Genomic DNA, 27,535 nt, shown 5'->3' with positions numbered 1-27,535 from the left:
GCTCAAAACCCACTAGAAATGAAAGGAAAATCCGCAAGGGCTCCCTGGACCCAGGGAGGAGCTGCCTGCGGTGGGGTCGGAGGAAGGGTCAGGTGGGTGCTCTGTCTTTGCTGGGGCTTAATTTCCAGCCCATCTCCCGGGGAGGCGCTGGCCCGGCCCCAGTGTGGGGAGCCAGCCGGCCTTCAGCAGGACCCGGAAGCAGGAGGCTTTCCAGGCAGGAGGAGCTGGGGCCTAGAGGATGGGGGCAAGGGGGGGCTTTCTCCCTGGCTCACCAACACACACACACAGAGTCTCTCTCCCTTTCTCTCTCTCTCTCTCTCTCTCTCTCTCTCTCTCTCTCTCTCTCTCTCCCCTCTGGAGGTTTTAAAGTATTTTAAAATGGAAACATGCAAAAATACTCTGGAAGAGGTCTCCCTTAGCTTTCTGCTAACACCTTGGTTAGGAGGGTAAGTGGAGAGCCCAGGGCAGGAGGGGAGCCTCTCAGAGCCCTTTGTGGGCTCGGGATTGCTTACTTACCTCCATACCGCAGACTGAAGGTTTCTCCCCAGGTGCTGGGGGGCGGGGGGTGGGGAGGTAGATATAGGGAAGCCACACAGAGTAGCTCTCGAAGGCAGAGCGGGAACACAGTCTCTGTTGCTAGAAAAATGGAGCTGAGGACCTCAGCCTGGTGGGGATTTCTGCCACGGGCCACTCATTTGCAAAATCATTTGATCTTTTCTTTCCTTCCCTCAGTCTTAACAAGTAGAGGTACTGAAGAAATGTTATTTAAGTGAATTAATATCTACTCACTTCCTCTTCAGAGGCTGGTTGTAAGCTTCTTTCTGAGGTAGGGGAAACAAGCCAGGAGCAAAGATGGCTGCTCTAAAGAAAAAACAACAAGAACAAGGAGAAATTTCTCTTTCTCTTTTTTTTAAGTTTATCTATTTCGAGAGAGAGAGAGAGAGAGATAGAAAGAGAGAGAATCCCAAGAAGGCCCTGCACTGCCAGCACGGAACCCGATGTGGGGCTCGAACTCACAAACCGTGAGATCATGACCCGAGCCGAAATCAAGCATAGGCTGCTTAACTGACCGAGCCACCCAGGCATTCCAAGGAGAAAATTTTCTAAACAAAACAAGAAGGAGGGAGGGAGGAAGGAAGAAGAGAAAGAAGAAGAAAACTCAGAAAATCATGTATTTTGGTAGGATAAACTTTTCCTGTAGTTTTAATTCTGCTGGTTGTCTTAAATGGACAGATAAGTGTGTAAATGCATATATAACTTTTTAAAATATTTAACGCAATATTTGTCCAATTGCTTACACTGCAGTAGAAATAGTGTCTATTAACTCCCCTGGCCACTGAGAATGAGGAGCCCAATGCCTTCCGCCCTACCCCCCACTCACTTTTTGCTTTTGTTGAGACAATCTGGATTTGGGGTCAGATTTTTTTTTTTTAACTAAGTATTTTATATCTACATCTTAAGCATCATTTCCTTCACATTTTTATTATTTTGTAGTTACATTTACACTGGTTATTTAGACTAACTTCTGTCTTTATTTCATTAACTGTTAATTTTTGGTACCATGGGTTCCCCATTCAGGAGCTTTTTTTTTTTTTTTTTTTAATGTTTATTTATTTTTGAGAGAGAGAGAGAGTGTAAGTAGGGGAGGGGCGGGGAGGGGGAGATGGGGGCGGGGGAGGGGGCAGGGGGACAGAGGATCTGAAGCAGGCAGAGAGCCCCATGTGGGCTTGAACTCCGAGACCAGGAGATCGTGACCCTGAGCATAAGTCGGACGCTTAACCGACTGAGCCACCCAGCTGCCCCACCCCTTCAGGAGTTTCTTATTTTAATTCATCTGTTGATCAAGTGAACTCTACTTTTGGGCAATATTTTAAGAAGACTGGATTCACCATTCATATTTTTTTGCTGATGTGGTCCACAGTACCTTTTTCTAGATGAGAAATGAGGCCGTTCTCCTGATGACTGAGGCAAATAGAGATTGCCGTTCTAAGCATTAAGGCTGACAGCCTTCCTGGGCTGCCTCCATGTGGGAACAGGCCCTGTGACTTGCTTCCTGCCCTCACTCACTGCTCACGATGAACAAACACACACGGTCAAATCCATGCCACAGTCCCACACACAGGATAAATGCTGAGTCTCCCTTCTCCTTGAGTAGGGCAGCAGGTAATCAAGCTGTTGGCCATAACTTCCAGATAGGATGGTCCCAATCTGGTTTGAGCAGCAGCATTTCTGGCATGAACTAGAACTAAAAAACCACTGTGTTCGTTACATTAGCACATCTCATGTCAACTTGCCTTGCTCAGTATCAGCTTGTCGCCCTTGGCTGTAATTAGGGCTTTTCATACTCAGCTTGTCACCACGGAAACCTGGTCAAGGGTACTGCCCAGCAGTATTTGAGGGCAGCCTCCCTCCAGCAGCAGGAGGCCCCAGGCACTTCCTGTTTTCTGGGGGACCCAGCTCTGCCTGCCTTTATGCTTGGAAGTCCTGGTTCCCTTTGAAAAACTGTCCAAGTTTCTCCCATTGTCAAAATTCTGACTCTTGGACGTTAGGTGGGTACACTGACATCCAAGGGGCAGCATGGCTTTCTTCAGGGACGGAAATCTCAGTATTATGAACTTGTGCAGGTGTTTTTAAGCTAACCATAACTTGGTTCTTTTCCTATCTTGCTTTACTACAGAATTAAAAAAAAAATTTTTTTTTAATGTTTTTATTTATTTTTGAAGGACAGAGAGACAGAGCATGAGCAGGGGAGGAGCAGAGAGAGAGGGAGACACAGAATCCAAAGCAGGCTCCAGGCTCTAAGCTGTCAGCACAGAGCCCGATGCGGGGCTTGAACCCACAAACTGTGAGATCATGACCTGAGCTGAAGTTGGACGCTCAACCGACTGAGCCACCCAGGCGCCCCTACTACAGAATTTTTAATTACTGCTTTCTTTTCCTTTCCTGAGCTACCAGTTTTTCTCTCTTAAGTCACATCCAGGGTCAATATACCAGTCATAGATTGCCCGACTCTGCATGTATCCACCTGCCTGTCATGCAGCCCAGGACTTTAATAACATTGACATCCAGTTACCAATCTGTTATCCTTTGATCTTAATCAAAGTGATACATGTAGTTAGTTGAAAGAAAACTTCACTCATTCTGAAGAGCTTACCCTGGAGAAGGGCAGCCACCTGCCCAGCCTCTCCCTCACCCAGCCCACCCTGTATAGACCTCCTGTTGTAGTTCACATGCTCACCACTGCCTCGACTTCCACCAGGTGAGAACTTCGGGCACTGTCTATTGACTGCAAGCTCTGAAGGGTGATGAGCTGGCTAACCTGGGCCACTCTGATTCCCCCCACTCCTAATTTTTGATACTTTTATTATTTGTAACTGAAAATGTGTTGGAGTTTGATGGAATTGGTAACTTTGTATAATAGTTGCCTCTTCCTTCTTCCATCTGCCTTTCGTGTGAGCTGTGGGCACAGATGCCCTTGTTCTTCCCTCGCCTGCTCTCACCTCCTTCCTTTTCTAGATTATACCTTTACTGACTAGATTGCCAGAATTGTACTTTTAGATTGTTCTTTAGGGGTGCCTGGGTAGCTCAGTCAGCTAAGTGTCCGACTCTTGATTTTGGCTCAGGTCACGATCCGTGGGTTGTGGGATCGAACCCTGCATCAGGCTCTGCACTGACTCTTAAAAAAAAAAAAAAAAAAAAAAAAAAAAAAAAAAAAAAGATGTTCTTTAGCCGTAATTGATCGTAATTGATTTTCCCATGCTCTGTGACTTGTGCCAGTTCTTAATTTATAAAAGTGACTAAGTGGCAACATGGAGAGTGAATGCCATTAAAGAACAATGTATTGCCTACAGTTCTGAGACAAAGGGGCATGCCATGCCACACAGGGTCACATGTGGTCAGGGGGCAGAAAGGAGTGAAGGAAAAGCCGAGGCCAGGCCTTTATTGGGGTTTCTATGGGAAAGACAAGGCAGGGCAGGGTAAATATCTGAGGATTGGCTAGTTTAAGTAATTTAGGCAAGCACTGGGGCATAGGGGCCTTCCCTGGGTGAGTTAGGCAGAAGAATATTGGCTTGGTGAGTGAGAGTTATGTAAGGAGGTGATTGGTAGTGTGGACTTGGGATTGAATGGAGGTTTAAGATTTTATTTTTGGGGGGACGCCCAGGTGGTTCAGTCGGTTAAGCACCCGACTCTTGATTCTGGCTCAGGTCACGATCTTACAGTTCGTGAGATCGAACCCCACATCAGGCTCCATGATGATGGTGTGGAGCCTACTTGGGATTCTCTCTCCCCACCCCCCCCCATCCCTCCCCCGTCCCTCCCCTGCTCGAGTGCGCGCGCGCTCTCTCTCTCAAAATAAATAAATGAAACTTTTTTTTAAATGTTAAAAAATAAACTTAAAAAGCGATTTTATGTTTGTTTTTTCATTTTTTAAGTAATCTCTGCACCCAGCCTGAGGCACCAGAAGACACATCTTTGGCCCTTAATTTGGCCGCGGGAATAACGGAGGCCAGATCTGGTGCAGGAAACAGACATGTAAATAGGCAATCTTCACGGTGTGTGCCGTGCAGTGGGAGACGCGCGTGGTTCTGTAGAAGCCCCTGGATGAGAGTAATTTCCTAAAGGTTGCATTTCTTTGTCCTAGCCTAGGGAGGGAAGAAGGAACAGCATGTACAAAGGCCTGGAAGCAAGAGACAGCTTTGTGTGGTCGGGGAGTTGAGCGTGGCTGTGTCGGGCAGATCCTGAGCGTGGGGTGGGAGGAGACAAGAGAGGAGGCTGGTGAGGGAGGCAGGAGCTGGCAGAGTTCTGGGGTCTTGTTGGCCATGCTGTGCAATTTGGCTTTGATGGTGGAGCTCTGGGAGGCCACTCTGTGAGTGTGCATGTGTGTGTGTTCGGGGAACGGGTTAGGGAAGGCTGTGTGGCCTGCCAGGTGGGTTGGCCCTTTAAGAGACCCTTTTTAAAATTTTTTTTTTTTTTTCAACGTTTATTTATTTTTGGGACAGAGAGAGACAGAGCATGAACAGGGGAGGGGCAGAGAGAGAGGGAGACACAGAATCGGAAACAGGCTCCAGGCTCTGAGCCATCAGCCCAGAGCCTGACGCGGGGCTCGAACTCACGGACCGCGAGATCGTGACCTGGCTGAAGTCGGACGCTTAACCGACTGCGCCACCCAGGCGCCCCTAAGAGACCCTTTTTAAAAGGGCCAAAGTGGGGGCGCCTGGGTGGCTCGGTTGGCTAAGCATCCGACTTTGGTTTGGTCATGAGCTCACGGTTCATGAGATCAAGTCCCATGTCAGTCTCTGTGCTGACAGTGCACAGCCTGCTTGGGTTTCTCTCTCTCCCTCTCTCTCTGCCCCTCCCCTGCTTACTCTCTCTCTCCCCCTCTCTCTCTCAAAATAAGTAAACAAACTTTTAAGAAAACAAATAAATAAAAACAAAATGGCCAAAGTGTTAGCAAGAAGACATCTCTGTAACAGGCCATTTCCTGTGGCTTTTCAAGGTTGGGCCAGCTTGTTAAGCAGACAGAACACAGTCTCCCTGAAGACAGAGTCCGAGTTCTGTCCCCTGAGAATGATTCCTTTGCTTTGCCTTCTTCGTCTGTTCATTCACTCTGTCAGCCAGCAACGTCCTTGCTGCGCGAAGCCTCCTCACTGGGCCTGGGAAGGCGGGGATGGCTCACGGGGGTGGCTCGGGCACAGCCTTGCCCTTGGGCTCACAGCTTCCTGACCGGGTAAGATGCAGGGGCAGCAGGTCCAAATGGCCTCCAGGAGCACAGGAGAGGGGCTCTGGTTCTGCACGAGGTGGCACAGAAAGCTTCCTATGGGCAGTGTCACTGCCTGGTGGGAGACAAGGATGAAGGACGCCTCAGGTGGAAGGCACGGCACGTGCCACAGACTATATCCCTGCTCCGATCCGGGTGTGGACGCCTCACTTGCATTCATGCAGGTACACTCCGGAGTTGCTTGGGAGACAGGGAGAGGCGGTAACGCACGGACGGGGTGGAGCAAGGGGCAGGGACAGAGGTCTTGGAAGGCGCGTCCCTTTGCATCCTCCCCAGTGGCCTCCCTAGGATCCTCCTCTTTCCAGAAGGGCCTGGCAGTCACTACCTTGTCCAGCCACAGCCATTTAGGAAATGGCAGTGATTAGCGATTGTTATCGTGGTAATTAAAATTCCCTGGGAACAGCTTGGCTAATATCCATCAGTATCTGCAGTCAGGTCGGCCGTGAGCTGCAATCCTAATGAAAACCTCGAAGCAGAGCACAAAGCAGTGCCACGGGGAGGATTGAATGCCGCTGGCCACCCCTGCAAGGGCCACGGCGGCCGTGTGGGCCTTTTCTTATTTAATGGCATTTTCAAGGCTGGCTGCTTTGCTGGCCTTATCACAGCAAACCACACATGGGGAACAGAGTGGGGCTTTGCAGAATCCCACAGCTTCTCTAGAAAGTGAAGGTTTTCCAATTTGTGGAGGGCTTTTCCCGCTGCCGTTCTTGGGGAGGGTGTTGGGCCAGGCAGCGGGCGTCGGGCCTGGATGCACAGAGCAGAATCGCACGATTAAAAGCTAGTGGGGTGCATTTTGCAGAGTGGGGGCAGGCACCGAGGTGAGAGAAGGTCTGAGGATGTGCATGGATTGGCACGGAGGGGAGGAGGGGGGCAGCTCAGAAGTCAGCCCAGCTGGGATCCCTCATTCCTCGCCTCGGCGGTCCTGCTCTCCCATGTGGAAGGCATTTTCCAAAATAGTGTGTTTCATGCACCCCTGCCCAGGTGTGCCCTCCACATTGGGCAAGGCACCTGTGTGCTCTGGTCCCCACCCCACCCCCGTGGGGCCTCAGGAACGGCAGCTCCTCTGTCTGGAGGATCACTGGACTTCCTGGTCTTCTGACCTCTGTCCACTGAGGCAACATCAAGCCTTCCGCCTGGGTTGCAGGACCAACATGAGAGAAGCAGACAGACCCCAGGCCCCGTGACAGTGGACCCGCTGGACCCCAGGGAGATGCTGCAGGCCTGGCAGTCCCGTGGGGTCATTGCCTTGCTGAGCATAAATATCAGGGTGAATTATAAGAAATTAATGGGGGGATTTATAGGTCAAAAATGATTGAATACCAAAAAACGTTGCATGTTTGTGCAATTCAGCCTCAGACTTTGGATCTTGGGCTGTTTATCCTATTTCCCAAAAGCACTTTACTGATCGGTATTTGTTTAAGCCTGGGATAAGGGCGGAGGTGGATCCTTGCGGCAGGAGGTGAGGCTGAGGGCCTGGGGCCCTCTGGCCATGATCTTCCGGGGAAGTCGGGGGCAGCCAGGGCTATCGGTCTCGCTGGTGCCTGAGGAGGGGCTGGGAGGTTAGGTCGGGGATTTTCGCTGGAGCTTGCTCTGCACCGGCACGCCCTTCTAGGCTCCTTTGCTTGATCCCTCTTTTAGTCTGAAACAGTAAATCCACTTGATTAATTACAAGAACTTGGGTGAAACCCTCAGGCCACTTCTGCAGGAAGGTGACAACTCTATGGATTGGGACACGTTCCAGCAAACTACCCGTAGCTGCCAATCCAGCCAGTCAGCCAGTGTTTATTGAGCACCTACTATGTGTCAGGCACGTGTCAGGAACTTGAAGACACAATGGTGAGCCAAGTGCCCCGGCCCTCCCTCCTGGATGGTAGAGCCTCATGGTCTCTACCAACAAAAGGGCCAGTCATAAGGTAGACACAACCGAAGTGGCCAGCAGGGGATGAATGACTAGATAAGAGGTGGTACGTACCGATGATAGAATACTGATCAGCCTCAAAAAGGAAGGAGGTTCTGACACATGTAGCAACAGAAATGAACCTGAGGCCATTATGCGAAGCGAAAGAAGCCAGTTACAAAAAGATCAATACTATTCCATTCGTATGAAGTACCCAGAGTAATCAAATTCTCAGGAAGTAGAATGGTGGCTGTCAGCGGCTGGGGAGACAGGGGAATGGGAGTTGCTGTTTCATGGGTGCAGAGTTTCTATTTTACGCGATAAACAAAGTTCTGGAGATTGGCTACACAACGTGCACGCACTTAACACTACTGAACTATACGTTTAGAAATGGCTAAGATGTGGGGCACCTGGGTGGCTCTGTCTGTTAAGCCTCTGACTTCGACTCACCGTTTGTGAGTTCGAGCCCTGCATTGGGCTTTGCGCTGATAGTGCAGAGCCTGCTTGGGATTCTCTCTGATCAGTAAAGTGTTCTCTCTGCCCCTCCCCCACTTGTGCTCTCTGTCTCAGAGTGAATAAATAAACTTAAAAAGTAGTTAAAAAAAAACACGGCTAAGATGGTAAATTTTATGTTATGGATATCTTCCACAATTAAAATTTGTTTTCATTTAAAACAAAAAAGGAGAGAAAGGAGCATGCACACGCAGGGGCCAGAACCGTAGGCCCAGCTCCTCCAAGATGAGGCCCCATGAGGATTAGGAATGGGTCTGGCCCTGTGAAAGTCCCGAACGCATCTCTATAGTGTTTCTGGGTCTCTCCCACTGAGAACCACACAACAGTGAATCACCCACAGTGTCGTCCTCTCCACTCCCCTTCAAACAGGGCACCTGAAGGGGTGTGCTCTCCACCTGTGACGGTGTGCCCCAGGGGTGACAGTGAGGTCCCCATCTTCCCTCCTGTGGCACCTAACTGGTGGCCCCAGGTCCTGACAAGCACCTCCCCCACACCCCATGGGAACTGCTCCCGAGCTGGGTCTCTAGACCAGACCCTAGATCCCAGCAGGAGGTACAGTGCAGGGTTCCCACCCTGAAGACACCTAGCGCCCCACTTCAGACTCAACTTTTCTTCCTGGAGGGTGGTCTGACAATATGTACCATCATGTAAATGTATACACATCCCTTGACCCAGCAGATCCACCCCTCAGAGTATTTTCTAAGGCAATAAACGACATCTGTCTGACGTGAGTGCAGAGGTGATGGTTGTGGCACTGCTCACAAGAGTGAAAATCCAGAAACCATTTAAATGTCTATCAGTGGGAGCGCCTGGGAGGCTCAGTCGTTTGAGCGTCCGACTTCAGCTCAGGTCATGATCTTGCAGTTCATGAGTTCGAGCCCCGCGTCGGGCTCTGTACTGACAGCTCAGAGCCTGGAGCCTGCTTCGGGTTCTGTGTCTCCCTCTCTCCCTGCCCCTCCCCCACTCATGCTCTGTTTCTCTCTCTCTCAAAAATACATAAACATTAAAAACTAATAATAATAAAATAAATGCCTATCAGTGGAAGTCTGGTTTGATTAAGTTTAATAAATCCAAACTATGAAGCCATTAGAAAGTGACGGTGGACAGTTGCCATGATCTATATATAGTTAAGTGACGGGGGGTGGGGTGGTGCAAACATGGGGTTGCATGTATATGATCGTTCAAAAAAAAAATTGTGTATATGGCAGGGTATACAGATGGCTCTTGAGGGCTTCTTCATTGGGTCCCCCTGAGGCCCAGTCCGTGTTGGGAGGCAGGAGGCTGGTGTGCTCAGGGGAGGGCAAGCAAAGCCAGCACCAGTGGGGTGCACAGGCTTCACTTAGCACAGGGAGGCCGAATGAGCCCCTCGCCAGCCCCCCATGGCCTCTTGGGCTTGGGCGTCTGTTCTCAGGAACCATGCAGGAGCTCCGCAGAGTCCATGATGATGTCTGACCTGCTGAGGGTTTATTCAGCACTCAGCCACATTTCCCGAGCATCCCCTTTGCATCCGTAAACTATGGGGATGAGACCCTGAGGCCTTCAGTGTCTGAGGCCAATAGAACGCTGGACTAGCCTTGGGCAAGTTGCTTAAGTTGTCGGAGCCTCAATTTTCCCATCTGGAAAGTGGGGATAATAGCAAAACTCCTCAAAGAACTATATCCCCAGATAGATGCCTTTGGGAATGGGGAGGAGACTTTAATTTCGCACCCAATGAATGTTTGACCACGTGTACCTGCTACCAGTTCACATAAATGTTTATTGTAGGAGGCTCCGTGAAAGGATCAGAAAGGGTTTTTAAAAGGAGGATCCATGAGGCATTCATCCCACCAGATGGGTGCTATGTTATTAAAGAGCTACTCAAAAGCAGGCCCTTCTGCATAGGGTAGCTGGGAGGGAGGGGGAGTGATTCAAGCCAGGGACAGGGTTCGGACTCAGTCCCCCCCATGCCTGGCACTTTGAAGCGTGAAGAGATGACATATGATAGTTGAGTGATGTAACTGTTGCAGTTAAGTGCTGAGTCTATGCAGATCAATTAGTAGGGTTGAGCTTCTCTGGGAAAACCTGCTGAGTAGATCCGAAGCAGAAAGTACTCCACATTCTTTGGCCCTGTTGAAGAATCCTGAGTACATCGGTGTATTAAAGGCTCTGAGAAGTCCTGTAGTGATGCTTGGTTTAACCTAGTGCTTCCCAAGTGTACATGATCAGAAACCTTATTTTATTTTATTTTTTTGGTTCGGCCGTGTCAATATCCCACAGAACTAATATGCAGAGGAAGTTTGAGGATTAGGAAAATCTGTCCTAGAGAGAATCAGGGCAGACTCTGGCCTTCTGATTTTATTGATGAAGTGCAGATTCTGCCTCAGAAGGTCAGGGACAGAGCTTGAGATTCTATATATATTGTTTTACTTTATTTATTTATTTATTTATTTATTTATTTATTTATTTATTTATTTAATCAATCTCTACACCCAACGTGGGGCTCGAACTCAAGACCCTGAGATCAAGAGTCGCATGCTCTTCCAACTGAGCCATCCTGGCCTTCTGATTCTCTTTTTTGAGTAGGGAACTTGGTCCACTGGTTGTAAAGCTTCCACGTTTGTCAGATGAGGCGGGGGGCGGGGGGGGGGGGGTGGCGGTGACAATGATGGTTGTGCGCATCAGGTCTGTTGAGTGATTGCGCCCTGCCCTACACTGGCCAGCGGGGCCTTAACATTCGTTTGAGAGTCTAGTCCTCATGGCTGCTCCGTGAGATGGATGCTGTTCCTGCATTCCACCTACTGGTGATGAAACTGGGGATCTGGAAGGTTGACGTGTCCAAATCTCACAGCTGAAGGATGACGGATCCAGGGTTCAAACCCAGGGCCGTCTGCTCTGAACCGCCAAGGCTCACTCTTCTCTAAGAAGGTCACATTCCTTCACACTCTCCCACTCCTCTTAGTAAATACCTGAAAGTATTTCCTTCAATGGCAAAGAAGTTATAGAGCGCTTGGTGTTTTGTGAAGTAGGCATTAAGGGTTCAGGAATCTCAGTTGCTGCTCTGAATTCTAATCTGGGGCCCTCTGGGGCCTGGGCCCTCCCTGAGCCTTCACAGAGCTAGACTCATCCCTGGGAAGCTCTGGGTCCAGTACTGTGCTGTGACCCAGCCCCCCGCCCCCCATGTCTTCTAGCCTCTTGTCGCTTGCTCTGCCCCAGAGCCTCAAGGGAAGGGGCAGGCAGCAGGGAGGCAGGTGGCACCTCTTGAACACCCTCTAGATGCCCACCAGGCTGAGCACTTTCCAACTTTGCAACAGGAGAGGCGGGTGGACCCGTGCGGGAGCATGGTGCAGGGAGCTGCTCTGTGTCCCTCGGTCTAAGCAAATATCACCCCTGCCAGGTCTGGAAGAGGTCAGGGGCCTGGTTCTACCGAGGGCTCCCTAAGTACATCCTGCCACTGAAGACCCCCGGCCGGGCCGATGACCCCCACTTCCGACCGTTGCCCATGGAGCCGACCGAGCAAAAGCCCAGAAGCACCGAGACGAGCCGCGTCTACACGTGGGCCCGAGGGAGAGGTAAGTCCCCCTCGCTCCCTCTCCCAGGAGAGCAGCTGTCACAGTCCAGCTGTCAGCCAGCCGCCAGTGCCACAGGCACCAGGCCAGCGTCTGCCACACCCTCCGCGTGGCTCATGCTGGTGCTCTGTCCCCGAGTGCCTCCAGCTCCCCCGCCTGCACCCACATGGGCACCTTAGCACAGTGACGGCTTGCAGGGGGAGGGTCCGCCAGAGGCTGATTCCCAAACAGGCACCAGTTTGGGGGTGGGGATGCCACGAGCCCTCGGATCTTTGCGGAAATGTGACAGCCGTTGGGGGTTTTGGCAAAGTATCGAAATGTGTCTTTCCGAAGCTGGCCTGTACCCTCTCTTCTCGGACCCGTCTCGCGTCCCGGGAAGGGCGTCCCGGGAAGGGAGGACTCCTGACGTCCTTGGTCCTAATGAGCAAAATGACTTTGCGCCCAGAGCACTTTGGTATTTGTGGAGGCTGCGCTGCCGTGGCCAGCATCAGAAGGGGTGCTCGGCCCCACTGGTGATAATGGCACCTGCTGCGGTAGGTGGCCCTCCATGGCTCACACAACACTTTTACGTTCGTGATTTTGTTTCAAAGTTGCAGGGGCGCCTGGGTGGCTCAGTCGGTTAAGCGTCCGACTTCAGCCAGGTCACGGTCTCGCAGTCCGGGAGCTCGAGCCCCGTGTCGGGCTCTGGGCTGATGGCTCAGAGCCTGGAGCCTGCTTCTGATTCTGTGTCTCCCTCTCTCTCTGCCCCTCCCCCATTCATGCTCTGTCTCTCTCTGTCTCAAAAATAAACGTTAAAAAAAAAAATTTTTTAAAAAAAAGGTTGCAGAGGCAGTCTGGGCAGCGATTTAGTAGCCCTGTTTGATAGACATGTAGCCTGAGGCCCAGAGGGAAGGATGGACTTCCTGAGCTGCTATATGGCAGAGCTGGGACCAAAAGGCAGGGTCTTGTGCTCTGGGCCCTGTCAGGGTACCTCTGTGCCCCTCTGGCCCAGGGAGGAGTTGCAGCCCGGAAACAGAATGTTGCTTTGAGGGGTTGGGGAGGGGAGGCCCCGAGGGCCCTCCCCGCCCTGTCTGCTCAGCATCCGCACAGCACACATGTTCACATGCACACGTGTGCACACACACACCCCTGGGAAGGGCAGAGCCCCCATTCCTCAGCCACGCAGACACAGATGGCCTTTTAATTACGTGGGCGAGGCGGCCAGTGGCCCACACGCTTGCTGTTGGCACGGCTTATTAACTGCCTTTGCGCTGCGGCCAGGCCACGCCATGTGGAGGCCCCCGTGTGAGCTTGGTGTCCCTCCGAAGTCTGGGTCACAAGCCTCCAGGCTCCCAGAGCACGAGGCAGCACATCCTTCATGCCAAGGCCCCGGGCCAGTGCATCGCAGCCCTGTGATGATCCACATTTTAGTCCCAGGCAGGGAGAGGTGGCCCAGACAGATGACTTCTGTGTCTCACCGTGGGCACCAGAAAGGTGAGGGCTGATGGCCCCAAGCTGGTTGGGGAGGCCCAGGAGGTGTCTGCATACACCCAGGAAAGGCGTACATCGGGAGTGCATGGGGTACATGTGGTGGGCAGACTGAACTTGAGGAAACCCATAGTCCTGCGAGGAAGGAAGAATAGGAGCTGGTGGAGGAGGCAAAGGAGGCACAGCTGGGGACGTAGGAGGAAAGCTGCGTGGTTCTGCGTCACAGGGGTTTGTAAGCAGGGGCCACAAACAAGCCGACTGTCCCTGAACTGCTTCCGAGCCTGATCCCATGGTTGTCCTCTCCGATTAGCCTGTGCAGAAGCCAGGATCTGTGCCTTCTGGCTGAGTTTGGGTCCCCTGGCCATCCCAGAAACAGCTATGTACTCACCGAGGCACTCGGGTGGCTACGGGATAGTTGTGGGAGATCAGAGGCCCGAGCCAGACGCAGCCATCCTCACAGCTGGTCCAGAGCCTGGGGGCAAGGGGAGGTCAGCCCCACGCCAGCCTTTCTTTGGCTTCCTCCTGGTCGGTATACATGGCCTGGAAGTCAAGTCTGCAGCAACCTCGGGGGAAAGGTCTGCCTTACCTGTCTGGGAAGCCCCCCAACCTGCCAGGGGGCCGCTGCCTCAGTCCTGGTTCCTTCTCAAGCTGGGCTCGAGGCTGTCAGACTCCTAGCCGCAGACAGCCCCCAGCCGGCAGCCTTGCAAATCTGGCATAGGGACGTCACTGGACCTTTCCTTCCAGACCACTGATGATTGGGGAACCATTGAGCGTTTCTTGAGCTCCAAGAGTCGCCTCCCCTCCCCAGCCCGACCATCAGCAGTGCCCAGGTGCTGGGCAGCTGGCTGGGGGTAGAACTATAGTCTGCAGTCTAGTTTAGAGCCTATCTGGGAAGCCCAGCCCTTATAGCACCCCATTCAGCCACAGCTGAGCTCAGAGCCAGGCAGAAATGGAGTGGCCAGCATTGGGGTGTGGACTCCTCTGCCTGTTTGAATCCATTGCTCATTTCGTATTAGGTGGTTTATTTTCTCCTTGATTTATAGGTGCTGCTTATGAGTTAGGGATGTTAGATGGCTTGCAAATGTTTTCCTCCTTGACTTTCTGTTTCTTTCAACCCCAGCCTTTACTCACACTATTCTGCCATTCAAAAACGACTTCTCTTCATTTCTGTCAAGTCAAGTATGTCTTTCATTGTTTCGTGGTTTCTAGGTTTCCCGTGTTGCTTCGAAGTGCCTTCCTCTCCAAAGTTAAAAAAAGATACGCTAAATAAAAAATCTAATGAGAATAAGGAAATTACTTACATATGAGGAAATTACCAAAGAAGAAACAAAACCCAACACCAAATATTATATTCACTGATAAAGCACCAAAGCCATGTTCTATCGAAATGCAAGTCAAGAATACGCTCATCACCACCATCATTTGACAGTATTTTGTAGTATTTAACTAATGCAATAAGGCAAGAAAATAAAATCTGTTACTATTAGAAAAGAGAAGAAATCTTCTTACTTACAGATGATATGCTTGTATATCAAGAAAACCTAAGAAAGCCTGCTAAAACACCCACTAGGATTAATAAGAGAATTTGAGAACTGACAGGATGCGAAGTAAAAGTATACAAGTACAAATCAATAGTTTACTCTGTGCTGACTAATTAGAAGGAAAAATGGGAAAATTCACTCATAATTGCAGCAAAAATTACAAAATGCCTAGAAGCAAATTTTGAAAGAGAATTACAGGTCCAACATGAAGACAATTATAGAATCTTACCAAAGGATGAAAAGTAAGACACAGAGAGGCAGACAAAGATTTTGGCCCCTCCAAATTAGTTAAGTGTAACAATTCCTACCTGATTCCCAGTGGAGTCTTTAGAAAGGAATGGACTCAAATGTTCCGTTATCCATTGGAGAAACAAAACGTGGCATAGTCATGTAGTGACATATCAGTCGGCCTTGGGGCACCAGAGTGGCTCAGTGGGTTAAGTGTCCGTCTGACTTCGGCTCAGGTCATGATCTCTCGATTAGTGAGTTTGGGCCCTGAGTCTGGCTCTGTGCTGACAGCTTGGAGCCTGGAGCCTCCTTCCGATTCTGTGTCTCCCTCGCTCTCTGCCCCTCCCCCACTCACTCTCTGTCTTTCTGTGTCTCTCAAAAATGAAGAAACGTTTAAAAAAATTTTTTTAAAGAAATATTAGTCAGCCCTAAAAAGGGTTGAAATACTGACACCAGTTACAATACAGATGAACCTTGCAGACTTTATGCTAAGTGAAAGAAGCTAGAGACAAAGGCCATGTAGCATATTGTTGCAATTACGTGAAATGTTCGGAACAGGCAAATCCATGGAGACAGAAAGTAGATTCGCGATTGCGATTGCCAGGGGCTGGGGAGAGGGGAAACGCAGTGATTGCTGATGGGTACAGAGAACATGTGATGAAGATGTTCTGGCAATGGACAGTGGTGATAATTGCGCGACTTAATGAATATTCTAAAAACCACAGAATCCTATGCTTTCAAAGGGTGAATTTTATGGTATGTGAGTTATATTTCAATTTAACAAAATGTGTCTTTTTATTTTATATTTTTTTAACTTTATTTATTTATTTTGAGAGAGGGAGAGAGATGAGGGAGAGCATGAGCAGGGGAGGAGCAGAGAGAGAGAATCCCAAGCAGGCTCCACACTGTTAGCACATGGCCTGACACAGGGCTTGAACTCACAAACCGTGAGGTCATGACCTGAGCCGAAATCGAGGGTAGAGTCAGAAGCTTACTCAACTGAGCCACCCGGGTGCCCCAAAAATGTGTTTTTCTTTTTTAAGAATTATTTTATTTTGAGAGAGAGAGAGACAGCTTAGGTGATCAGGGAAGAGGGACAAAGGGAGACAGAGAGAATGTTAAGCAGGCCCCATGCCCAGCGCAAAGCCCGATGTGGGGCTCCATCCAACGACCCTGGGATCATGACCTGAGCCGAAATCAAGAGTTGGGACACTCAACTGACTAAGCCACCCAGGTGCCCCAGAATTTTTTTTTTTTTTTTAAAGAATGGCAAAGTAGTTTATTCATTTTTTTGCATAAACTTTTTTTTTACTTTATTCTTTTTTTAATTTTATTTTTTATTTTTAAAAATTTACATCCAAATGAGTTAGCATATGGTGCAACAATGATTTCAAGAGTAGATTCCTTAGTGCCCCTTCCCCATTTAGCCCATCCCCCCTCCCACACTCCCTCCAGTAACCCTCTGTTTGTTCTCCATATTTATGAGTCTCTTATGCTTTGTCCCCTGCCCGTTTTTATATTATTTTTGTTTTCCTTTCCTTATGTTCATCTGTTTTGTCTCTTAAAGTCCTCATATGAGTGAAGTCATATGATTTTTCTGTCTCTGATTAACTAATTTCACTTGGCATAATACCCTCCAGTTCCATCCACGTAGTTGCAAATGGCAAGATTTCATTCTTTCTGATTGCCGAGTAATACTCCATTATCTTCTTTATCCATTCATCCATCGATGGGACATTTGGGCTCTTTCCATACTTTGGCTGTCGTCGATCGTGCTGCTATAAACGTTGGGGTGCCTGTGTCCCTTCGAAACAGCACACCTGTATCCCGTGGATAAATGCCTAGTATATTCATTTTTGAGAGAGAGAGAGAGAGAGAGAGAGAGAGGGAGGGAGGGAGGGAGGGAGAGAGAGAATGGGGGAGGAGCGGAGACAGAGAGAAAAAGAATCCCAAGCGGGCTCTGCACTGTCAGCACAGAGAGCCCGAAGCTGGGCTTGAACCCACGAACCGTGAGATCATGACCTGAGCCGAAAGCAAAAGTCGGATGCTTCACCAACTGAACCACCCAGGCGCCCCAAGAATGGCAAGGTAGTAGAAGGAGCTGCCTGACCAAATGAAGCTTATTCTGAAGGTACTATAATCAATACAATTGTATAGCACTGTCACCAGAATAAATAGAATATTTACTTATAGAATAAATAAATAGATTAGTAGAACAGAATAGAGAAATAAGAGATCTAAGGACGTATGGAAGCTGAACTTAGGTAGTTTTTCAATTCACTGGGAAAATAACAGGTTTATGTCACAACTGAAATTAGCATAATTAGATTTCCACCCCGTTCCATGTGTATTCAGAAACACACTGCAGGTAGGTTAAAGATCTAAATGTTAAAAATAACACAGAGAATGTATTAGAGAAAGATCAGAAGCGGTTTTGCCGCTATGTTATCTCAAAGAGAGCCGGCGAGGCTGAGGCTGTGGTCAGCCGGTTGACTGACTACCTGACTGGCTACCCTCTCCCTCTTTTGACACGGGCTATTGATTTGGGCCAAGAACTTGCCTGCAGACCCCTTGGTAAGCCCTCTCCCAGCTCGTTTATGGCAGGACATTCGTTGTTTCCCCAGGATGGGGCGGGGAATGGTGCGGCCTGAGTGGCCCCGGCTGCGATCTGCATGCCTCTGGGAGACTGCACACTCCCACCTGCTCAGCCTAAATGGAGAGCGCTCCATGCTGCTTCCCCCGGGCAGGCCACCGCTCCAAGTTGACGGCAGCAATGAATGCAGCCAGCTTTGGCACCCTCCTGGGTCTCTCTGTTCCCCTGTGAAATGGAAGGTGTAAGATGTGGAACCAGTACTATGGGTTCTTGGGTCTTAATCCCTTTAGAGCCGGGCCCACCTCTTCCGTAGACTTCTTTCCTTTGAGCTGGATTCCCGCCGTGGGGCCAAGTGCAAAGATATTTGCTGGTGGTAGGGGTGGTGGGTGCCATATTAACCTGGCATATCTGGGTAATAAGAGCTTCCTTTTTTTTTTTTTTTTTTTTTTTTTTTTTGCCACATGCTAGAAAATTTAGGGAAGGCACCTGTAGCTTTGGTTCAGCAGCTCAGTGATGTCAGGACAGATGTCTTTATAATTCTTGCTCTTTCCCTCGTGGTCACAAGATGGTTGCTGCGGTTCTAGCCATTAGTCACTCACTACAAAGAATGGAAGAAAGGTCAAAGGGAGACTGGGCATTGGATGAGCCTAATTCCGTTTAAGACCTAGACAGAGAGCCGAACTGATCTGACTGAAGTCATTACCTGTGGAAATTATTCTGATAGGATTTTGTGCTTCTCTGCCTCCAATGGCAAGGATCCTTAATATGATGAGGCTTCTTATTTTCTTCAGCCCTCAGTACTCTGACTGAGGCAACATTGCCCTGGACCTGCTTAATGGTTGGTCTACACCAGCTTGCCCCTCTGGGGCTGAGCCCCTGAAATTGGGGGCCTGAAGCCCTGAGTCTAGAGTCCATGCATTGGTCAAAGGGCTTTCTAGGATATGTGCACTTTTCTCAGATGGGAGCCAGAGAGCTGGGGTTCCTGGGAGGCCGACCCCCGGATTGGTAAGGCTTTGCTTACCTGCCTCTGCCTGGGAGCCTGGGGCTGGGAAGGTGGGAGGGCACCCCTTGTGTGAAGCCTTCATCACTGCCCTGTGGCCTGGCCAGACTCTGGAGGACTTTTCATATTTCACTTCCACCCTAGTCGCCATAAAGCCTTACCCACGGGGTATAAGCAGCCATTTCCTCCATACTCCATCCCCCCAGAGATGGCAGAGAAACCTTGATGGGCCAAAAGGCCCCTGGCCTTTGGCACAAGCAGACCTCTACAGCTCCCATGGCTGTGAGGCAAGTTCACTTTCCCGTCTCCGCTGAGGCCAGGGTCACTGTCCCTCTCCAGGGCCCTCCTACCTCCAGCCCCCTGGCATCCCCTACGAACAGAGCACAAGCTTCCTAGATGGGTTTGAACAGATTTACACACAGGTTGACTTCAAGGTCTGTTCCAGAAAAGTACTTCAAGGTTTTGGATTTGTTCCAGTTGGACAGTTTTGAGAAAAACAGAGGGGTTTCATTGCTACTTCATTGGTTCACTAAATTTTAAACGATTTTTTAAAAAATCCTCAACTGTGGTTCCGTTGGCAGTCTAGCGAAAGCAAGCTTCAGGATTGTTTGGGTTGAGCAGTCTGGTTCAGATCAGGCTACACATGTTTACCCTGGGCCACCCTTCCGGAATGACCCCGGCTGACCCACCCGTGCCACCACGTCCAGTATACTGGGTGCTGTGTTGGCCACAGCCAGAGTTCTGTGGCTCACGGTCGTTATCTCATCTGATGCTCAGACAGCCTGTGGGGCAGCTGCGGATGGCAAAAGTGGTTCTTCGTGATGGACGATCCGACCTATATAGGCTGCAGCCCAGAGGCGTCTGAGTCGCAGCCCATCCCCCTCCCCTCTGAGTTCAACACAGAATAAACCGTTGCCCAAATCACCACATGCACCAGCTGTCCCCTTTCAGACTTGGCGAGAGGATTTTGGTCGCCAGGAACAGAGACCACCACCAAAGGCAGCCCCTGTACAGGCATAGCCACCAGGCTGCTGGGAAGGTCTGTCTCCCAGAAGCAGGGAAGGAGACAAGGCTTGCAAGACCTGTGAGGTGGAGGAGTGTGGCAGCGGCTATTTCTCCTTCTCAGGGAGCTCTTGGATCAGCTGCGTCCCCTAGCCTCACACCTGCACGCCCTTCCTCTGGCCCCGCTCTCGGGACCCCGCATCCACACTCAGCACGGAGGTGATTGGCCCGACTCATTCCTACCTGGGCTGTCCCTTTTGCACCTAGCCTGTACCCCATCAGATATAATAGGTGGCGTGGCTAGCTAGGACTGCCCTCCCGCAAAGCAGAGCTGGGACAGAGCAGGGGGTTTGGGTCTCTTGCTCAGGAGCCACTGAACCCCAGAATGGGGTGTTTTGTGTCTGACATGGTAGCAAGTTCCCTGTCACCGGGAGCATTCAAGCAGAGGCTGGATATTATAGTAAAGCATATTGGATACTTTATATTATAGAGGATACTGTGCTTTCGAAACTGGGGGAAACTCAGTAGGGGCTCGTTACTGTGTGTGCAGAATCTGCCCCCATATTGTGACCGGGGCTGGGGAGATGGGGATGCATTCTACGGCCCAAGGTCAAGAAATCCACATGACCCTCCAAAGCATTGAACCAGAGACCTCTGTCTCGTTAGTGCGGAGCTGCAGCCGACGGAGCTAATAAGCAGTTCCGTGGCAGCCGTTTTTCCATCAAACGCATATGCTGTTTCCTGACTTCTTAACGCAGCGTGCTATTTATACCAGTAGATCCATTCATTCTTAATGAGCCACGGTTGTGGATTGTAAAATGTTTTATTTTCATACAGGATTGCTCACTGCCCAGAGCCAGCTGTTGCTATGCCACCTTCCTTCTTTCCCCATTCCTAAGAAATTGGCATTTTGGAAGCTCCTCAGAGCGCTCAGCTGCCCTCTCCCACCTCCTGCTCACCCCCCAGTGTTTCCCCAGCAGACTCTGGCCTTGGCATTTCTGTCACGTTGGCCTGGACGTGGTGCGTGAACTCCCTGCAGCCTTCGGAGCAGCTGGGAGTGTGTGCTATGGGCAGAGGGGTCAGGCTGGCTGAGGCGTGGAGGAGGCAGAGGACAGCAGAGCAGGAGGGCGTCCGTGTTGGGAAACGGGATGCCATCTGTCCGCCAAGGGTTGGACACGCGCCGGTGTTAGAGGTCGCAAACTGGTGGAGCAGTGACTCGATCTGGCTCCCTGCTTTATGCTCACCGATAACTTTTTTAAACATGGAAAATCCTCATTAAAAAGAACGTGGGGGGCGCCTGGGTGGTTTAGTCGGTTAAACGTCCAACTTCGGCTCAGGTCACGATCTTATGGCTCGTGAGTTCAAGCCCCACGTTGGGCTCTGTGTTGACAGCCCAGAGCCTGGAGCCCACTTCCGATTCTCTGTCTGCCTGTCTTTCTGTCCCTCCTCCACTCACGCTCTGTCTCACTCTCTCTCTCAAAAAAAAAAGTGAAATTCTGGCTTCTTTTTTGAAAATCAGGAAGTCTGCCAGTACTGCCCCCCCTCCCTGGAAAAATCGGACAAGCTGAGTCGCAGCTTCCCCTTCACCCTGGCCGCGTGGTCTCTGGTTTGCCACAGTCCCCACCCCTCCCTGTTGTCTCTTGATGCTGTGATCATCACGCTTACAGGGTTATTAAGAAGAAAGTGAAATAGTTCTTGTTTCCACATCCCTATGAAAAGAGAGAGAATAGGACTTAGACCAACAGGAACATCTGTTGCAAGAAAAGTGAGCATACCTCTCTGTGGAAATCAATACTCGTATCCAGAAATGTCGTAAATGGAGCAGAGCAAATATCGTGTCCGGCTCGCCTCACCCACTGGCCCCTCCAGCTCACCAGTGGAAGACAGAGCCTGAGCGCGTCACATCTGCATGTTCCTACTCCTGACCCTGACCCCAGGCTAGGGACGCCAGTTCCTCTTCCTCTCTGAGCCCTGGTTGCCCCATGAGTGGGATGGAGAGACTAGGGAGCCTGGACAGAGTCTGTTCTCTTCCAGCTTTTATCTTCTAGCTCCAAATCCAAGGGAATGAAACTTTCTGGAGAAATGTCTGGCAGGTGGTGAGCCCCGTTTCAGCACTGGCCCTGGCCCTGCCCCTGCATGCACACGCACGCGTGCACACGAGCCGGGAAGGACTGTTTACAGAGGAGGGTGGGAGAAGCCGTCTTCCCACCACCTGAAAAGGGCACTGTGGGTCCCTCACTGAACCCCTTGACTCAGGTCTGCATGGGGTTGGTCTGCTGTTCGGGTCCAGGAAATAAGTAAACCAGAAAGAGGCACAGACAGTGCTGTCTGGGGCTTCCACCAGCCATTTGGGGAACTGAATGCCATCCTTCTCCGAAGGCAGGAGAAGGCAGTGGGGAGGGTGCCAAGTTGCCCGAGCCCATGTGGGCCCCACTGGGGCAGACACCCAACGGCCAGCCAGTCGGGCTTCCCACGTGGCCGCCATCGCTCCGTGCTCTGAGGGCCTGGGTACCGTCTGCCCATAGGTCTGTGCAGGTGAAAGAGGCATGCGTTGGGCCTCAGTGGCAAGTGGCCAAATAAAACCAGCAACTATTGTAGCCGCGTGGATTGCGTGGTTGCTCACTGCAGGCTGTGCTGGGCGCCGTGCATTCCTCTGACACAGGGGGGCGGGGGTGGGGGGCTAGACTACTGTCCCATTTTATAGTAGGGCACAGAGAGGTCAAATAACTTGCATCATAACCTCGGTGTGGGCAGAAAGATCCCCTCGGCCTTCGGGAAACTCTGCCCTTTCCCAGGGAAGTGGAGACCTGGCCACCTCTTATGTGGCTGTGTTTTGAAAGAGAAGCCCACGCATACTAATTTGTCTTGACCTTCAGAGCCCTTGGTGAAGCCAAATTCTAGTCCGATGCCAGTGTGGGTGAGTGGGGGCGGGGCATCCCCAGAACAGAAGCCCTAAGCTTCGGCAAGCTGTGTCGCCCCCACTCCCGTGCCCCACTCCTGCCCCAGCAACCCTCCTGCCTGTCCTGGGCATCCTCATTGGCTTGAGGATTGATTTCCCAAGAGCAGAAGGCCCTCATTAGCCACACCACAGAGGTCAGGGCCCTGGCTGTCGCTTCCCATTTGCCCAAACCCAGTGACGGCCTCAGCTGATCGGGTGATTCCAGCTGTAAGGTGCTGGGGACTCCCAGCCCCCACTCCCATGGCATCCGAGCCGACAGGAAAGCAGGGCCCTGTCCCCCGAGCCAACCTCCGGCTTCAGCTCGAATGACGTGCACAGAGCTCCTGCTGCCGTGGGCCAGGCCAGGGTTGGGCTCCACCTCACGCAGTGACGCACACCCTCCCCAGCCGCTCACCTGTCTCACCATATAAACACCTACAACTCAATTCTGCCCACTCTAGATTTCTCAGCCTTTGGGGACCTGGGTAAAGTGAATAACCCTGGTCCCGCCTTCCCTGTCAGACTCTAGTAAGGTCCAAGGAGATAGCATCGCGTCTCCGCTCAGTTCGGAAGCTCTCTCCTGGGGCCGCCTGTCCATCATAGGTCAAGGCCAGCCTCGCAGGCAGGACGAGTTGATTCCTGACTGCTGGTCTGGGAGTCACAACAAAGCTAGGAGAGTCTGTCTGCCCGGATCTCCATACAGGACAACGGGACCAGGCCTCTCCTGCCTCACTTGCCTCTGGGTCCCCCTGGGGCTCAGGTAGACCTGGCAGCCCATCCCCCACACCCAGGCTCTGAGCACAGACCCCATGTCCCTGAGCTTCTGCTCAGGTGAGGGAACCAGAAGGACAAACCCAGAAGCCTAGAAGGCTGGAGCCTGAGAGAATGGGACTGAGAGGCCTGGGGAGAGAGAAAGGGGGAGAGAGAGAGAGAGAGAGAGAGAGAGAGAGAGAGATGCAGACCCAGAGACAGACAGACAAAGATGCTGAGAGATGAGACTGGAGAGAGAGAAACTGACAAAAACAGAAAAAGGAAATGAGAGAAAACCCCAGGAAGACCCAGAACACAAAGACATATGACACAGACAAGACGGGGAAAGAAAGATAAGGGAAGCAAAGGCAGACAGAGATTTTTTTAAAACATCGGCAAAAAGGAGGCACGAAGAGACAAAGTAAAGACAAAGGCCCAGAGATCCACAGAGACAGAAGGAGAGAGAGAGCTGTGGTCAGGGACAGAGCAAAGCCATACTTTGCATCCAGCAAAGGCAGGAGATATGCACTCACTTTGTTTCTTCTCTGCCGTAAATCAGCAACACTAACCTGCCGCAGAGAAACAGTACGGACCTCGTGCCCGAGGTGCCTGAGCCTAGAACCTTTCTTTGAGCCAGCGGGGCTGTCCAGGCCCCAGAGAAGCCCACCACTTGGCCTTTGCCCTGCCTGTGGGACACACCAGCCCTAGCATCTCTAAGTTGTGCCCATTTTTAAATGCCACCTCTTCCGAGATGCCCTCCCTGACTTCCCTTCTCCCTGAACACTGTCTGCCTCCCCTAGAGAGTATCATGTTCTCGCTGGAGGAAGCTGTCCTTATCATCCATCCATCTCCTGTTCTACCTGGAGCTCCTCCAGCAAGGGCAGGACTACAGGATTTCAGTGCTGGCGACCACATCACTATCGATTTGAAGACTCGTCTTCATTATCCAGTGCCTCCTGTCTGTCTGTGAATCCAAAGGAGGGAGTTAATTAAAATCAATGGCAAATGAATAAACAAGCACAGGAAACCCTCCACTCCCCAGTGGTCAATTCCCAGCCTGGTCTGGGCCGTCCCTGCTGATGTCCCTGGTGGCAGCTTGGAAAGGAGACCAAGGAAGGAAGGAAGCCCCCTGGGTGTCGCACACTCACCCCGCCCTCTGAGGTTGTCCTGTGATATATCCCCACCTCACAGATGAGGAAATGAAGCTCAGGGTGGTCAGGTCACCGAGATCTCCTGGACTCTGGGGTCCAGGAGGGAGGGAGGCAGGCTCTATACTTCTGTGACTTCACAGGACCCATTCCTATGAGGACAGGCTCCCCAGCCTTGAGGCTCCCTTTCTCCTTGTCCAGGCTCTGACTCTCTGGAGTCCTAGAGGGAGTTTTCCAAACAAAGGAAGAACCTGTTCCTGTGGCCTGGCCTTGGATTTGAAAGAAGAACAGAGTCTGTGTGAACAGGGCATCCCACCCCCCACCCCCACCCCCACCCCCACCCAGGCCCTGCTCACCCCTTGCCCATGACAACCAGTCTCCGACAGCTCCTCCCCTCATTAGTCTGTCCCTGGCTCCGGCTGAGGCCGCCAGCAGCCTGGCTTGTCCCACTTGAGTGTCCTTCAAGGGGGAGGAGGCTGTGAGGAGGCGCCTGCTCTCGGGAAAGTGTGCCCCTTCTGGAGCCGGAGTTGGCTCACCACCACCTTGCTGACCACCGGTTGGTTCTGCTGTCTCTGTACGATGCTGTACCCTCTCCTGGGGGGTGTTTTCAGAAAGCACTCAGCTACTCACTTTGTGCCTGCTTGACTCAAAGCTCAGTGTTGGGGGCTGAGGGAAGGAGTCAGATGCAGATTAAGATGTGGCCCCACCCTCAAGTGTTTCCTGGTACAGGTGGGGAAATCAAGGCAGGCACTTGTAGGAAAAGAAATGCAATGCCAGGCGGTGTCCGAGAGGGGCCAGAAGAGCCGCGCCAGCCGTGGTGGGGAGAGTGAGCAAAGGCCTGTATTCCATCTCTCCTTCTCCGGGGCTGGAAAGACTTTTCCGGTAGAGGCACAATTTAGATGAGTTCCTGGAGGATGAAGTGGAATCTAATTTTTAAAAATATGTATGGTCTCGAATGGCTTTTTTTTTTTTAATATTTATTTTTGAGAGAGAAAGAAACAGAGGGCAAGTGGGGGAGGGGTAGAGAGAGAGGAAGACACAGAATCTGAAGCAGGCTCCAGGCTCCAAGCTGTCAGCACAGAGCCCGACGCGGGGCTCATACCCGTGAACCGTGAGATCATGACCTGAGCCGAAGTCAGACGCTTAACCGACTGAGCCACCCAGGCACCTGTATAGCTCTTTAAACTTACAATGCCTTTTGTCCTCCTTGATCTTATTTTTGGGAGTTATTATTGTCTCCATTTTACAAATGAGAAGATTGGGGTTCAGAGGGATGAAGGTCGTTGCCCAGGAGTGTCCAAGGCAGGGCCAGAACTCAACCCTAGATGTCAGGAGTGAACTAGAAGTCTCTCACATTGCAGTGGGCATGTTGGGGAGGGCATGCCTAGAGGGCAGGACTCCTGAGGGAGCAGAGCCCTTAGGGTGAGGCCAGACTGTGGGGTGCCCTGCCTGCAGGGTGGGGAGGAAAGAACAGAGATCTCAGCAGTAGGTAGGCCTGGGCTCAAATCCCAGCTTGGCCTGCAAAGGGCCCCTGAAGGTGTCTAGTGTTCCCAGTGTCCTGTACATCACAACCTAGGAACCTCAGCCCCTTGGAAGAGGCCAGGCCACCCCTGTGAGGTTGGCCGGGGCACCGAATACGGTGACTCTGGAGGCCAGCCCTGCACCAGGTGGTGCGGGCCATGAGTTCAGGATGACCCCCTCAAATAAAAAGCTCCTACCATGTTCCAGGCACTGCCTGTGTTACTTTGCTAATGCTCATAGCTCAGAAAAGGACCCATCGGAGCCCATCAGAGTGCATCTCCACCAGCCCGTACCTTCCTCCTGGTACCACCAAACAGAGCCCCAGACTTGGTGGGGTGAGGGGGTGGGCATCTCAGGGGGATTTCAGCAGCCTGGCCTTGTTTGCAGGTGAGGCAGCCCTCGCCTGTCCCAGGAGGGACAGTTCTGCGACCGCCCTCTGCAGCCTGGTAGGCTGGGTAAGGCTAATTGGGGATGTCTGTGCGTTCCCCAGGGCCTTAGCATCTTTCCTTTACGTTAAAAAAAATTATTGTGTTTTTAGTAGGCAAAATTTTCCACCATCTGCTTTGCCTTGGCAGAATGTTTGCTGAAAATATCTCTCTTCCTCTCTAATTCCCCGTAGTTTCTGGGGGCTTTGGGAGCCTCCAAGTAGAGCAGCAGCTCACAAGTGCCTCCCAAGCTCACGGGCTGTCCTTGTGCCAGGCAGGCGGGTGTTGTGGCCCAGAAGTCCCATCTCCCCACCTCTCAACCAGAGAGGGACCCTGGGGTCTCTCCCCTGATGATACAGAGCTGATCTGAAGTTGAATCCTAGGATTCAGACCCAGTAGCTGCCTGGGTTGGTCTCTGTGTGATGAAGTCCTGAGAGATGCCCACGGTCACAAGGAAAGGTGGTGGCAGAGAAGAGCCAGGAGCCAGGTGCCCCCACCCAATGCAGTGCTGTGAGGTCAAGCGGCCAGCATCCTGCCTGTGCCCTGGACCATCCCGGGCAGGGTGGCTTCACAGGACGGCAGCTGCCACACATGTCCTTTGAGGCAATCAGGAAAGACTTTCCAAAAGGGAAGACTTCCCCCACCTCCATGTACCCAAACTCTAAGTTTCCATGGTGACAGTCAAATTGCAAATCCATCTAAGAGTGAGCCAGGAAAAAAAAAAAAAAAAAAAAAAAAAAAGCTGGCCTATCCCCAGAGAAGTGGGCATGGCTGGCGCTGGGGCTAGCCGCTGCTGAGGACGAGAGCCGAGCAGAGTGGGACAGCCCTTCTGGGGCATGCTGGGAAAATCTCAGGGATGCCAGTTCCCCGAGCAAGTGGTCCGGGGTCTCAGGCCACAGTGGTGGAGGAGGCCCTCCCTCCTCCCTGCCTCCTGGCAGAGCCCAAGTGAATCCATTTGGCGACTCCTCCTCCTTGGGAGACTAGTGGGACAGTCTTCTCTCTGGTGTTTTCCCATCTTCAATCTGAAAAATGAGGCGTGGGCTGAATACAAGCATTCATCGCCAAGCCATCCTAGACTGTCTTTGGGGAATTCGAAGGGAAAAAATCAGCCTTCAGACACAGTGTTTTGTTGAGGATGGAAGAGCAAGGGCCAAAAGATTTATGAGCCTAAAAGCGTCGTTAATAGAC

General features: G+C 51.4%; 1 protein-coding gene across 1 annotated transcript in view; it reads left to right on the top strand.

Moving 5' to 3' along the window:
* RPH3AL (rabphilin 3A like (without C2 domains)) overlaps positions 1 to 27,535 on the top strand; it is a 171,041-nt gene that overhangs the window by 109,074 nt on the left and 34,432 nt on the right. The window contains 1 exon segment of the mRNA XM_047833262.1: positions 11,563 to 11,737. Coding sequence (XP_047689218.1) covers positions 11,563 to 11,737 — 175 coding nt within the window.

This window comes from Prionailurus viverrinus, chromosome E1, assembly GCF_022837055.1.
Source record: "Prionailurus viverrinus isolate Anna chromosome E1, UM_Priviv_1.0, whole genome shotgun sequence".
NCBI lineage: Eukaryota > Metazoa > Chordata > Mammalia > Carnivora > Felidae > Prionailurus > Prionailurus viverrinus.
The sequence above is the reverse complement of the archived record's forward strand: the minus strand, read 5'-3'. Positions and strand labels throughout refer to the sequence as shown.